Here is a 13,259-nt window from a genome sequence, read left to right on the forward strand (position 1 = left end):
TGTAGGTACGCAAACAGCAGAAAGAGCACACCAATCTCATTGCCGAGTATAGAAGCAAGCAGCAGCAAGGTTCAGGCCTTCTAGCTCCCGGACATTCTGCACAGGGGCCCCCGCCTCACATGTTTCCCCAGTTACCCGGCCAGATGATGATGGGCCAACAGGAAACTCCCGTCATGGGTCAGCACCCTGGTATGGTCCTGCAAGGTGGAATGCCTGTTAGGATGCCCCAAGGTCAGCCTTTCATCGGAAGGGCCCAACACCAACTTCCAGGTACAAGGGCCCAATGTCCTCCTGGTGCTCCAGCAGGATTCTTCCCACAGGGGCCACCTGGAATGCAGGGCGCCGACCCCAGGCTTCTCCAAGAAAGACAGCTCCAACATAGAATTCGAATGGCAAAACTCCAGCAGCAGCAGCAGCAGCAGCAGCAAGCGATTATGGGCCAGCAGCAGTTGCCACACGTAAATCAACAATCTGCCTTAATAACGCAGCCACAATCAAGTGTGTTGGGAAACCCACTGATGTCCCAACAGCAAGCAAATCTTCAACAGGGGAAATTAACCAATCCGATGAATCAGCAGAACATAGCTCAAGGCCCACAGGTAATGGGTCCGGGTCAGTCTGTGGCTCCACAACCGCAGAACTTTATTGCAGGCCAGCCCAATAACCAGGCTCAAGTCATAACAGCTCAAGCAGGATTAATCGCGAGTCAGCCTGTTGCACAACCACTACAATGCAGGCCTCAAATGATGGGTCAGCAGGGAATGGTTGGATCTCAAGGTCATCCTGTCAGGGGTCCTCAGGCCCAGCTGACCCAACAACAGCAACAGAATATTCTTGCCCAACACATGCTTGCTTCTCCACAGCAGCAACAACAGCAACCAATTTTTTCTCAACTGCAGCAGCAGCAGCAGCCAATTGCTCAGCAAAGGCAAGCAGTTCAAGTCATGATTCAATCCAATCAAGAGCAAGGAAGGCTTTCCCAACCCTCTACACCACAGGTGGGTTCATCCCCTTCCACAGGCAACAACACTCCTCAGCCGCTGGGAGCCACAGACGGTCAAATTGTTGCAGCAAAAGAGGGTGACCTTCTCAGCCCTGCTACCAGAACCCCACCACAGCATAGTGGGCCCTCAACTCCTAATCATATGCAGCAGATAGGCTCCGCAAATGATCAGCAAAATGATATGGGGCAACAGCAGCATCAAGACCAGGGTTATATGATGCCGCAGCAACCATCACTTCCTGAACAACAAATGGGTTTGGCTGGGAACCAACAAACCGGTGTCATTAAGCAACAACCGCAACATCTACCGACTGTTGTACAGGGGCAAGACTCTGGTGTCATGGTTAAAGAAGAAGGAAAGTCTGCCGTTGATTTCCTAGCCCAGCAACAACAGCACCAGGCTGTTCAGAATGTCATGCAGCAGCCCCAGGAGCCCAGCACCCAGCAGCAGATGATGGGACAGAATCATCCTGGTCAGCTGCAGTCTGTAATTAATCCTCAGCAGCAAGCTCTCATTGCACAGCAGCAAAAACAGCAGGGCATGATGGGAATGATTAGAGTTCAACAGCAAGGCATAATTGCACAGAGGCCTGTGGTTCCAAACGCGCCGATACGCAACCCTATTGACATCCAGGCCATCATCGCTCAAAACCCACAACTACGCAATCTTCCCCCAAATCAGCAGATACAACACATCCAAGCCATGATTGCTCAGAGGCAGCTCCACCAGGGTCAAATGCTGCGGACCTCAGTGGGTCAAGCTCAACAGAATGAGTTGAGGCCCCACATGCTACTGGGACAGGTGCCACAAGCGGTGAAACAAATGTTGCGAATGGAAGGGCAACAGATGCCGTATGGACCAATGGGAAAGCCCGGAACTATGTGCATTCAGCAATCGAGTGGCGCTCCTCACTTTCAGCAGGGGGTCATGGTCCCGGGGCAACCGCACCCACAAACAGGAAAGACCATGCATAATCAAGTTATGAGAGGCCAGTTACAAATGCCACGATCTCCCATGGACCAGAGCCGTTTAATAAGGCCCGCATCTCCACGCCAGTCACTACCCACGCACCCTGGTGATGTCAGGCACCCACTGAACCACGCAGTAGGGATGCGGCAACCCCTTCCCATTCAGCACCAGCAGCAGACACGGATGGCAGCTCCGACAGGCCACATGCAGGGATTCCCTTACAATGCATATTCTCCAAGAGCACCTTTTGGCATGAGCCCCACCCAGCCTGCCTCCCCACTCCCAACTCATGTCCCGTCACCTTCTGTTGTTGACAGCAACGCTGGAAGTGCAAGTCCATACAGTCATATCAAGGTGTCTCCACTCAGGTCACCGGGAACCAAGACTCCACTTGACTGTCCAGGACTAAAAATAGAATCGCAGACATCGGCCAGTGAAATATGTCCTGCTCCAGCTCCACTTGTTCCAAATGGTCCACAGACGGGAATGGGTGTCCAGCAACAGTTACAAGTTGCAGACAGCCGTAGTCCTTACACACAGCATGGCACTCCAGAAGGGGGTCTGTGCAAGATGACGCTGCATAACATTAAGCAGGAGCCAAGGGAAGTTCAGTGTGATGACACAGGAGAAGCACATTCTGGTAGTGTAAAACGAGAAGCAACAGGTGACCTGGTTACTTCAGGAAGCAATGCTGCATTTTTAAATGCAGATGACAATGCTGCAGAACCCGAGGCTCAAGGTGCCAGATCTGAAACTGGACAGCAATTACTACAGAAACTCTTAAGAACCAAGAACCTTCAGCTTGCTGCCCAGAGGCCTTCTGAAGGTATCCACAATGAGATCAATGGCCACATTAACAGCAAACTGGCAATGCTGGAACAAAAACTCCAAGGGACGCCACGAAATATGGAGGTAGGTTGTGTTTTAGTGGTATTTTATTGTTGCTGAGTTTTTTTTGGGGGGGGGTTGTGACCAAAGTCATATTTCCTTTTCTCCACTCTTTCAGGATTTGCAATCTATAAGTAAAAGGGCTCCTGCACAAAAGCCCAAGCGTCCAGTTAAAGCACCTGGAGACCGTGGACTTAATGTACGGAAGAAGAATAAGAAGGATGACGTTGGGAAAAGTGCTGAAGCCTTGATAAAGCAACTCAAACAGGTAAATGAACGACAACAATATACGTATAATCATACTTTTTTTTTTTTAGAAAGTCTGCCATGCGTATGAACTGGCATGTACATATCTTCCAGGGTCTGTCTCTGCTGCCCCTCATGGAACCTTCCATCACAGCTAGTCTAGATCTGTTTGCTCCTTTTGGGAGCAGTCCAGCCAATGGAAAAGCTCAGCTCAAAGGATCCTTTGGAAATGCAATGTTGGACAATATCCCAGACTACTATTCTCAGTTACTCACCAAGGTAAAACTTAACCCAATTTATACAGGCATGGATTTTGTCCCTTTTTGGATGCCAATGAACTTTGTCGGAAACAAGCATGAAGTATGTTTAAACCGTGCAGGGCTGCATGCCAGTGTGCAAAGAAAATGTAGACATCTGTGGCAGGCATACGTTTGTTAACGCAGTTGTGAACGCAGCTCAACCTATTTGCAAACAATGAGGGCGTGTGTCATTCACATGGATGGGTTAACTTTTCCACCACCATCAAATGCAACAATAACAACATTTTGGGATTGTCACTCCCGCTCTTTGAGCAATATGGGAAATTTTATTGGGATATTGTTGACCTTCACAGAGCAACCTCAGCAACCCACCCACCCCTCCATCTTCCCTGCCTCCGACACCGCCACCTTCCGTGCAGCACAAGCTGCTCAATGGAGTGACGTCTGGGGAGGAACTCTCACATGCTCAGAAAGATGCAGGGTCAACAAATGAGCCAATAGGTAAATAAGAATTGAATCAAATGAGTTTACTTAGGAATATTTGTCTGCAAATTTTGACATCTTCAACTGTCTGCACAGAAGCGGTTACAGAACAGACAAGAAGTGTGGACATTCTTGCAGCGCTTCCCACTCCACCACATAACCAGAATGAGGACATCAGGTACCGCAGTGGCTCTTTGACATCGTGTTACGCATTCTTTTGCTGTGTCGCTTTAAAAATAGTCATATCTTCTTTGACAGAATGGAGAGTGACGATGAGGATGCTCCTGAAAGCATCATCCCAGCATCATCCCCTGAGAGCAACGTTGGAGAAGAAACTCCACGTTTCCCTCATCTGCGAGAGCCAAAGGAAGAGGAGACGGAGAGAGCAATATCCCCCATCATCCCACTCATTCCTCGGACTGCTATTCCAGGTAAAAACTGGCAATATTGGAAAGGTGGGTTGGGTGATATGGACCTTGGCGTATAGCACCATATTTTTGGGATGTATCACGATATGACAATGTTAAACATTTTCATTCAGAGTTTAAAACACATACATCCACAGTGAAACATTTTTCGTGTGTTTCTCCCTGATAGCTTTCTCTGAGAATAAGCCCCTGGAAGCGACTGATAGCAGAGTGGTGTCCCTATCCAACAACTGGGACAAGGCTAAGAATAACGAGGTGGCCGTTACCTTCACGTTGTCCTCCATTGCAGCAAAGGTATCAACAAGATCATTGCTTATTATTAAAACAGTCTTTTCTACGTGCATAGTTGAGTGAAAACTATCCTGACATTTTCCCAGAAACTTAACCATGTGATGATGGCAATGGCTCAATTGCTGAAGATAAGGATGCCAGGTTCGTACGAAGTGACCTTCCCCTCCCAAAACGCTGACATGCCTGCAGTGGATGATCCTGGGAAAGGGCCTGGACAGCCTGGTATGTGCTGAGATAGTGTAGATCAGTATGCCATTGCCAAGAAGTCCCAAACATGAATGTACGTGTTAATGTACCTGTTCCTTATCAAATATGTCATTGCAGGTGCTCTCGGTCTAAAGGACAATGCCTCATCTAGCCAAGATGAATGGCTAAGGCAGTTTGATGTTTCTCTGCCAGGCTGCACATTGAAGAAACAAATGGATATTCTGACACTACTTAAACAGGTCAGTTGAATACGTCCTCAACCATGTCGATTCTACTCTTCCTGAACTGAGTTCTTCAGTTGTAGCCATCATATGTGCATCTTCTTCCAGGAATTTGCAGATAACGAAGACAAACCAGCCCAGCACTGCTATACAACCAACGTAAATGACTTGGATGTGCGCCACCTTCCCGTTATTCCATTGGAGGAATCACCACTTCATTCTCCAACCCCTCCACTTCCTTGCTCCCCACCTCCAGTTTCAACCAATGAAGCAGAATCCCCCAAAAAGTCAGCTCCTCCATCCCGCTCACCTGTCACTCTATGCACCGTTTCCATCAAGACGGAGCCTGAACAGGATGACGGACCTTCTTTGGAGGGGGCTCCATCGACTGAGTCAGCCGCTACCGCTGTGGAGACAGCCTCTGACACGGCACCTGACCAAGGAGCTTCTGATTCCGTTGCTCTGACAGAAGATTGCACAAATCCCATTTGCAAGAAGGAAGAATCGGTCAATGATCCTCCCATCAAAGATTCTCCCAGCCCGCTGGACTCCTCCCCTAAAGCCCTGAAGCAGCGCAGACCTCTCTCCCCGGAGGAGGAGATCTTGTTGCCCAAAGTGAAAAAATGGAAGGGCATTCGCTGGAAGCGTCTGCAGATTGTCATCTCCATACGTAAAGGTGGTTCTAAAAAGGAGAGCAGCCGTGAGGTCTCTGAGCTGATGGAGCGCCTTCGCATAACATTGCGACCGGACAAGCTGCCACGCGATAAACGCAAATGCTGCTTCTGTCATGAGGAGGGCGATGGAGCTACAGACGGGCCTGGACGCCTGCTTAACATTGACGTGGACCTGTGGGTGCACCTCAACTGTGCCCTCTGGTCCACAGAAGTATATGAGACCCAGGGGGGCGCGCTCATGAATGTGGAGGTGGCACTGCGGCGTGGATTGCGGACCCTGTGTGCGTTCTGTCAGAAAACCGGTGCGACCAACAGCTGCAACCGACTGCGCTGCCCGAACGTCTACCACTTTGCGTGCGCCATCCGTGCCAGGTGCATGTTCTTCAAGGACAAGACCATGCTGTGCACCCAGCACAAGCTGAAGGGCCCCAGCGAAGACGAGCTCATCTCTTTTGCCGTTTTACGCCGCGTCTACATCGAGCGCGACGAAGTCAAGCAAATAGCAAGCATCTTGCAGCGCGGGGATCGCATCCACCTTTTCCGCGTCGGCGGGCTCATCTTTCACGCAGTCGGTCAGCTGTTACCCTCCCAAATGGCCAACTTCCACTCGTGCACGGCCATCTTCCCTGTTGGCTACGAGGCCACGCGCATCTATTGGAGCACACGAGTTCCCAACAAGCGCTGTCGCTACCGATGCCGCATCGGCGAGGATGACGGCCAGCCCTTATTTGAAGTGCGTGTCCTCGAGCAGGGCATGGAGGATTTGCACTATCGTGACACAACTCCTCAAGGTAGGACCTTTTTATTTGGCTGTGTTGTCTTTTTTTCTAAGATCGGAATCTGGTTGGCTTGGTAGGAATCTGGGAGCAGGTGGTTCACAACGTGGCCAAACTCCGGGATGATTCATCCATGTTGAAGCTGTTCACCGAACATGTCAAAGGAGAGGAGATGTATGGCCTCACGGTGCACGCCGTCATGCGCATCACCGAATCGGTAAGTTTTCAACAAAAAAAGGGTTTGATATTTCGACCTTTGGGATATTTGGGATTTCATGAATTTGTCACTGTACTACAACAGGACAGAATTCTCACCTTTTTTGTATTCCAGTTACCTGGAGTGGAAAATTGCCAGAACTACCAATTCCGGTACGGCCGTCACCCGCTGATGGAGCTCCCCCTCATGATCAATCCCAGCGGCAGTGCTCGCTCGGAGCCCAAAGTCCCAACACAATGCAAGCGGTAAGGCACGGTCCCCGATAACGGAGCCCTCCCATGTCTCCGCTGACCCCCCCCTGGCTTGCCCATCTCCAGGCCTCACACCCTGAACAGCACCAGCGTGTCCAAGGCTTACCAGAGCACCTTCACGGGCGAGATGAACACGCCGTACAGCAAGCAGTTCGTCCACTCCAAGTCGTCCCAGTATCGGCGCCTGAAGACGGAGTGGAAGAACAACGTGTACCTCGCCCGCTCTCGCATTCAGGGCTTGGGTCTGTATGCCGCGAAAGATCTGGAGAAGCACACCATGGTCATCGAGTACATCGGAACCGTCATTCGCAACGAGGTGGCAAACCGCCGTGAAAAGATCTACGAGTCACAAGTACGTTATTTCACAGTACTACAAGGGATTCAAGTATTTGTGTCAGTTTCAGTGATTGTTCTTTTCCCCCAGAACCGCGGCATCTATATGTTCCGCATCAACAACGAGCAGGTGATTGATGCCACGCTGACTGGTGGTCCAGCTCGGTAGGTCACCCTGCAGTCCCGCTCAAATCAATGTCTCCATAAAAGGTTGATCTCTGATAAAACAATCCAAGTTGTGGTCGTTTGAGGTTTTCTAACGAAACACACAAACTTGATGTTCAGCACATTGCAATCAAACGTTTACAATCCCTGCACCTTCTCTTCTTCTCAGCTACGTGAACCACTCCTGCGCCCCCAACTGCGTTGCAGAGGTTGTCACGTTTGACAAAGAGGACAAGATCATCATCATCTCCAGCCGCAGGATCCCCAAAGGAGAGGAGGTGCGCTCCGTGTGCATGAACACCGTAGAGTCGCTCACTAAACTCCAACCTACATCTTCTCAAACGTATTTCAACCTTAGTAGTCAGTGTACAGCTTGTATAGCCGTGGAGTCGCCGCGTCACATTTTGGAGGTTCACTACCACGGAGTTTCAGAAATATATGAAGAACTTATGATGTTTGATGGATGAAAACATCTCGTCTTACTGGGAAGCCCAGTAGAGGTGGACTAACCTGCTCTTCATTCAGGTTGGCCGTTAATAATGCCAGAAGATGAGAAGTTAATACATTGTCTAACGACTATCCACTACGGATAAGAGCATGAAATGAGTACATTTCGTCATTGCTCATTATGTATTCACTCTTCCCGCTCTGTGATTGGCCAGTCACACACAGTGGCCGCATCTCCCACGGTGCAATCAGGAAGTTAAACCCTGTCACAGTGCCTCTTGACGAGCATGCAAGTGTTTATCCAAGTATTTCTGTATGACTAAGTATTGTGTAGTACAGTATTGTAGTAAACTGACTGTTGTAGTGTACTGTCCAAAACTATGATTACGGTATTAATATGACATACCTGTACATGTGACGTACCATGTGACGCCTCCTAACCATCTAAATGTTGGTTCCTCCAGCTGACGTACGACTACCAGTTTGACTTTGAGGATGACCAACACAAGATTCCCTGCCACTGCGGAGCGTGGAATTGCCGGAAGTGGATGAACTAATAAGACTGAGGATGGAAAAAACGGAGCGGGTGCCAGAAAGCCTTTCCGCGCCAAAGCCTTTTTTTTTTTTTAGTTTTATTTTTTTTTTTCTTGAACTTGACTTAGCCAGTGCATAAGCTGTTCCCATAAGCTGTTGGCATTCGGAAGTGGAGGAAGGCTGGCTTCCGTAGTCGGATGACTCCAAGCAACAGTGGACGCGTGTAGCCAAAGTTTGACGAGCATTCATCACCACAATCAAACACCACCACCCAATACTGCAGCTTGATGGACGCTTTTTTCCCCCGGGAGGGGGCACTTTTCAATCACCCGTTTCCTCAGCCAAAATACCCCCCCCCCTCCACCCCAGTCAATCTGAATCACTCTTTCTCCACTCCACTCCTGTCGACAACCACGTGGTCCTCACCCCCACGGAGCTGCAGCAAAAAGCCATTTTCCAAATACTAACAATGAACTACAAAGTATTTTTTTGTTGTAAGTCGGACCTACTTCCTTCCTGTGTCACCTCTGACCACACCCCCTCGATAAAAGGCACTTTCCCCCATCGCACCATCAGTGAAGACAACAGATTATCGGCTAGCTAGACAATCTTAACATGAGGAAGAACTTCATGCCATGGATGGATGGATGAAGACAACTCCAGAGGCGCCCGAGGCTCTGGACTGTGGAGTCGGGAGGTTTGTTGGACCCGGTCTACCTCGTTGATTTAGTGGGAAGTGACTGCTTTGTATAAAAACATTTTTAAAAAAACTACTACTGTGGAATTTTAGGGGCGGGGCGGGGCGGGGCGGGGCCTTCTCGGACAAGCAGGGAATCTCAAGCAGCAGGTTTGCTCTATCGACTCTATGCTGATGATCATTTACAATAAGGAACCAAGCTGATTATTATTATTATTATTATTATTATTATGAATCCTAACTTATTTATACAGAGGAAATATACGATGAGCATTTTTGACAAGATATCGCATTAAATGAACAAAAAGACAGCCGGACGCTCGGCATCACATCCCGCGTACCGCCACGCCATCCCGGACAGCCAAGCAGCTTCAGGCCTTTTTCCGCTTCTTCACTTGGCTCCATCCGCTCCTTTTGGTTGCTCCCATCAAACCGCAAGCACGTCGAGGTGGACGCATGACTACTAAGGACTTTTTAACCTCTTCCTCCGGCTCATTTGGGCCACTTTTGTATCCAAACCAATCATTTACTGTAGTAGGTCTTCCTGTTGCCTGAGTCCAGCCTGCAGTCATTCGACTTCCTGTGTAGTGTGTGCGTGTGCGCGTGCGTGCGTGCGTGCTTTTTTTAGTGCTGGTACTGTCCTCCAGGCTGAACTGATGGCAGAGAATGACTTATTGGATAAAAGGGCATTTGTTTTCACTTCTACCTGAGAGTTTAGAAAATAGGGGGCGGGGGAGTCTTTAAGGGAGCTTTACTAAAAAAAAAAAAAAAAATTAAAAAAAACCTTCTCATATGACTATATTCCTCCTTCCCCCTCAAAAAACCTAAGACCTCACAGGATTTTTTGGATTAAAAAAAAAAATGCAAAGTTGTACAAAATGTATATAACGGTATATGCATTAAGGGGACAGCCAGTCTGTACCCAGACCCCCTTTGTAATCCAAAGTGTAGAGAAATAAAATGGAGAGAGAAAAACAACCACTGGATATCATTTTAACAAAGCTGTATATAAATATGAATATATGTAAAATGGCAAACTAATATCTTTATGTATATGAACCAGAGTGTTTTTTGCATTAACCTGTTTTTTCTATTAGTGTTTTTGCTATATGCTCTCAGAGACACGTTTGTTGAAATAATAATAAAAACAAGTAACGAGAAGCCAAGGTGATTTCAAAAGAGGATTTGTGTGACGACTGCTTCATTATTAGACATGCAAATGGCCGCAGTAGTACTGCGTTTGTATTTATGTAATATGGTTCCTGCTTTTTATTGGGGGAGGGGGGAGGGCCTGGTTTTAATTTATGCTACTGCTTGTTGGTTACCAAATCATGTCCTGAGCTCTGTTGCTTCCGATTGGATGAATATACTCTTGAATGGAACAATTCCTACAATCTTATTCTTCGTGTTATGCTTCTTTTTTTTTTTTTTTTGGTATTTTCCCTATAGAAGTGAATGTGTTGGTAAACCTTGTGAAATGGTTACTTGGGCTCATGTATGTGATAATCCAAAATCAACCCTATACTTAACCTGGTAATGAATTGCACTCTCATAAATATATAGAAATATATATGTAGTTATGTGTATCCCGAGCAGTGATTCTACATATTTTGAAGTTGTTGGTATGATTCTATATTTCAAGAGAAGACCATCATGAGACACCCCTTGCTTGATTTTAACCTAAGGATCTTTTTGGGAAATCAAATCTTAATTTAAGTTCATATCTTCTGACTTAATAATAAAAAGTTTGTTCGAATTGAAGTTTTTTTGTTTGTTTGTTTTTAACCCTACCTACTTTTTCAAACAAAATAAGTCTGTACAGCAGAATACTTTTAGGGACTATGAATAAATATATTGATTTTTATTGAATGTGGCATGTTTTGTATGGGTATTATTTGAAGTTGTACATATTTTTCAGGAAGCTAGAGGTTGCATTTCTTTATATACAATATTACAGCTTCCCCCACTCCCTCCTCTTGTCCCCCCCTCATCTTATTTGTCTGCTTTTGTTTCTTGTAAACAAAAATAAAAATGCATTTTAAATATGTACACGTTTATTATTATTATTACTACTGTTGTTAGTGCGATATATAGGACTGATTTGCCATTTCCATATTTGGGAACATGTGAATCTTTTGGCCACTCGGGGGCCCCAAATCCTCAATTTGGTATCCTGTTTTTAGATGTTTTCTTTTAACTATAGAATTAGCTAAATATAATTACTGTTGTAAGGATACCAAAATGTTCAATTTGCTTATTTCCTTTAAATATCTTATATACACAGCGATATGAAAAGATTATAAAGCCATCTCTAAAGCTTTGGGACTTCAGCAAACCACAAATGAGGACCATCATGTAGAAATCTTTTAGGTAAACAGGTCAACAGGTCATTCTGGTGTAATTCGCTCTTTCTCCGTTAGAGGTCACTATTGCTACAAATGCCCTGGCTTATTCTTTTGTGATTGGATTTGTGTGGCAGCGCCATCTAGCGGCCTTTCAATGTAAGCGGCAGGCTACTTTAGTCCAAGCCCCATTTTGAGAGCAGCACAATTTTCACAAGAGCACAACTTCCTCTACATCCTGTGGAAACTTTGGCAAAAACATAATCTGTATTTAATAAGAATTAAACATGTGAATTTAACTTTTATTTTATTAATTTATTAATGATATGATATGATATTATATATTGTAAAGTGTTGGTTCCACCATTGCAAAGTCAAATGTCCCCCAACATTGCTAAATTGAACTCCTGTGATGGAATAACTTTCCCATTCTAATTTATCGTACACCTGTATAAAGGGGGTGGAAAACAATCATGCGCATGCGCGTGATGCTTGTGCTTCGGCTCATTCATCCGGTATGAATGCTATTGACTGGTGACTCCAGATGCGATGCGTTTGTGGGTATCGGTAAAATACGACACAGGCGCAGTTTCATGTTCAACTTCACCCCATATACTGTTCCCCAGGTGCCATTGAATGCACCACCCTTATTTTGGCGTTTTGTATTGAATACGGACGGAAGCCGCGAGGAACATGCAACTACTAGTAAAACAGCATGGACGTTCGTAGCAAGCAGCAGCTTGGAAGTTTCTATATTTAACCCCCCGCGACGTTTAAATGGTATGTTCGGAAACACTACGGATTCTTAAAGAACGACAAAACGTCCGTCATTTGCAAAGAATACCGCGTCAAGACAAACACAGGAAAACCCCCCTAAAAAGGGGACACCCCAACACGGACAAGTCTACCGCCATCCCCCGTCTAGTTCCTGGTCGGACACCGGGAAGAACCAAGCAAATCAGGTCAGTGGATATTCCTGCTTTGCTAATTGTCCAGGAGCTATTTGTCCGTCCCTGCAACAAGTACCCCCCCCCCCACCCAGAAGGTGACATTAGAACAGAGCAGTTGGCTTCTTCCTGAATTGTGAACCAATTTTAAAAGAGTAGAAATTGTTTTCCACTTTCTGCTCCCCACTACTGTATTAGCCTAGCTGCTAGCTCATTCGTATTAGTATGTTTAGCATTAACATTAACATTAGTATGTCAGTATGTTTAGCAGACAGGAATATAAACAAACATTAATTCCACTGTTGAAAGTGTCACTTTTACTTCGTTGTTAAATTATTAGTAGTAATTGTAATTATTGTTGAATAGTTTGACTCCACCACTGAACTACTGCTATTGGAATTGCATAGCTAATGTGAAAGTGGGAGGAAAGTTGTTTTTGAAAAGTTGTTGATGTTTTAAGATGGCAAAAAGAATGATGAAGATGGTGCATAGTAAAAAAGACAAATAACACTTTAGTTGGATTTACTGCCAAGTGTCTAGAGGGAATAAAGCCAAATCCTTTTTGGAGGAGTTTTCCCTTTGCTTATTTGCATCATGTTGAATTGCATCATATTATAATCGGATTGCATTGATTTGAACTAAATGATTATTGCTTCGTATCGAATCGTGACGAGGGTGAATCGTATCGAATTGAATAATATTGCCAGAAAATTCCATGTATGGTTAAAGTATGGCATCGGTCCTCAGTGCTGAGATTCTCAGCCCTAATCTGTATATGTATTTAGCTCTACATATGAATATGACAACAAAAGCTGAAGTTAATATCCAGTATATAAATATAAATACTGTACACTAGGCCTGTTATACACACTTTGACTT

General features: G+C 46.0%; 2 protein-coding genes across 2 annotated transcripts in view; both read left to right on the top strand.

Annotated features, from left to right (window-relative positions):
* Positions 1-11,120, top strand: part of LOC131136994 (histone-lysine N-methyltransferase 2D-like) — a 31,659-nt gene extending 20,539 nt beyond the window's left edge. Inside the window, exons 40-55 of the mRNA XM_058084412.1 lie at positions 6-2,885; positions 2,980-3,129; positions 3,222-3,386; positions 3,721-3,868; positions 3,947-4,028; positions 4,109-4,281; positions 4,448-4,572; positions 4,656-4,791; positions 4,894-5,015; positions 5,106-6,462; positions 6,528-6,664; positions 6,779-6,909; positions 6,982-7,267; positions 7,340-7,413; positions 7,583-7,691; positions 8,325-11,120. Coding sequence (XP_057940395.1) covers positions 6-2,885; positions 2,980-3,129; positions 3,222-3,386; positions 3,721-3,868; positions 3,947-4,028; positions 4,109-4,281; positions 4,448-4,572; positions 4,656-4,791; positions 4,894-5,015; positions 5,106-6,462; positions 6,528-6,664; positions 6,779-6,909; positions 6,982-7,267; positions 7,340-7,413; positions 7,583-7,691; positions 8,325-8,417 — 6,168 coding nt within the window. The 3' untranslated portion in view covers positions 8,418-11,120. The remainder of the gene's footprint in view (positions 1-5; positions 2,886-2,979; positions 3,130-3,221; positions 3,387-3,720; positions 3,869-3,946; positions 4,029-4,108; positions 4,282-4,447; positions 4,573-4,655; positions 4,792-4,893; positions 5,016-5,105; positions 6,463-6,527; positions 6,665-6,778; positions 6,910-6,981; positions 7,268-7,339; positions 7,414-7,582; positions 7,692-8,324) is intronic.
* Positions 11,121-12,158: 1,038 nt separating this feature from the next.
* Positions 12,159-13,259, top strand: part of LOC131136408 (rho guanine nucleotide exchange factor 25-like) — a 71,191-nt gene continuing 70,090 nt past the window's right edge. The window contains exon 1 of the mRNA XM_058083160.1: positions 12,159-12,395. Coding sequence (XP_057939143.1) covers positions 12,211-12,395 — 185 coding nt within the window. The 5' untranslated portion in view covers positions 12,159-12,210. The remainder of the gene's footprint in view (positions 12,396-13,259) is intronic.

Source organism: Doryrhamphus excisus, chromosome 10 (assembly GCF_030265055.1).
Source record: "Doryrhamphus excisus isolate RoL2022-K1 chromosome 10, RoL_Dexc_1.0, whole genome shotgun sequence".
Classification (NCBI taxonomy): Eukaryota; Metazoa; Chordata; class Actinopteri; order Syngnathiformes; family Syngnathidae; genus Doryrhamphus; species Doryrhamphus excisus.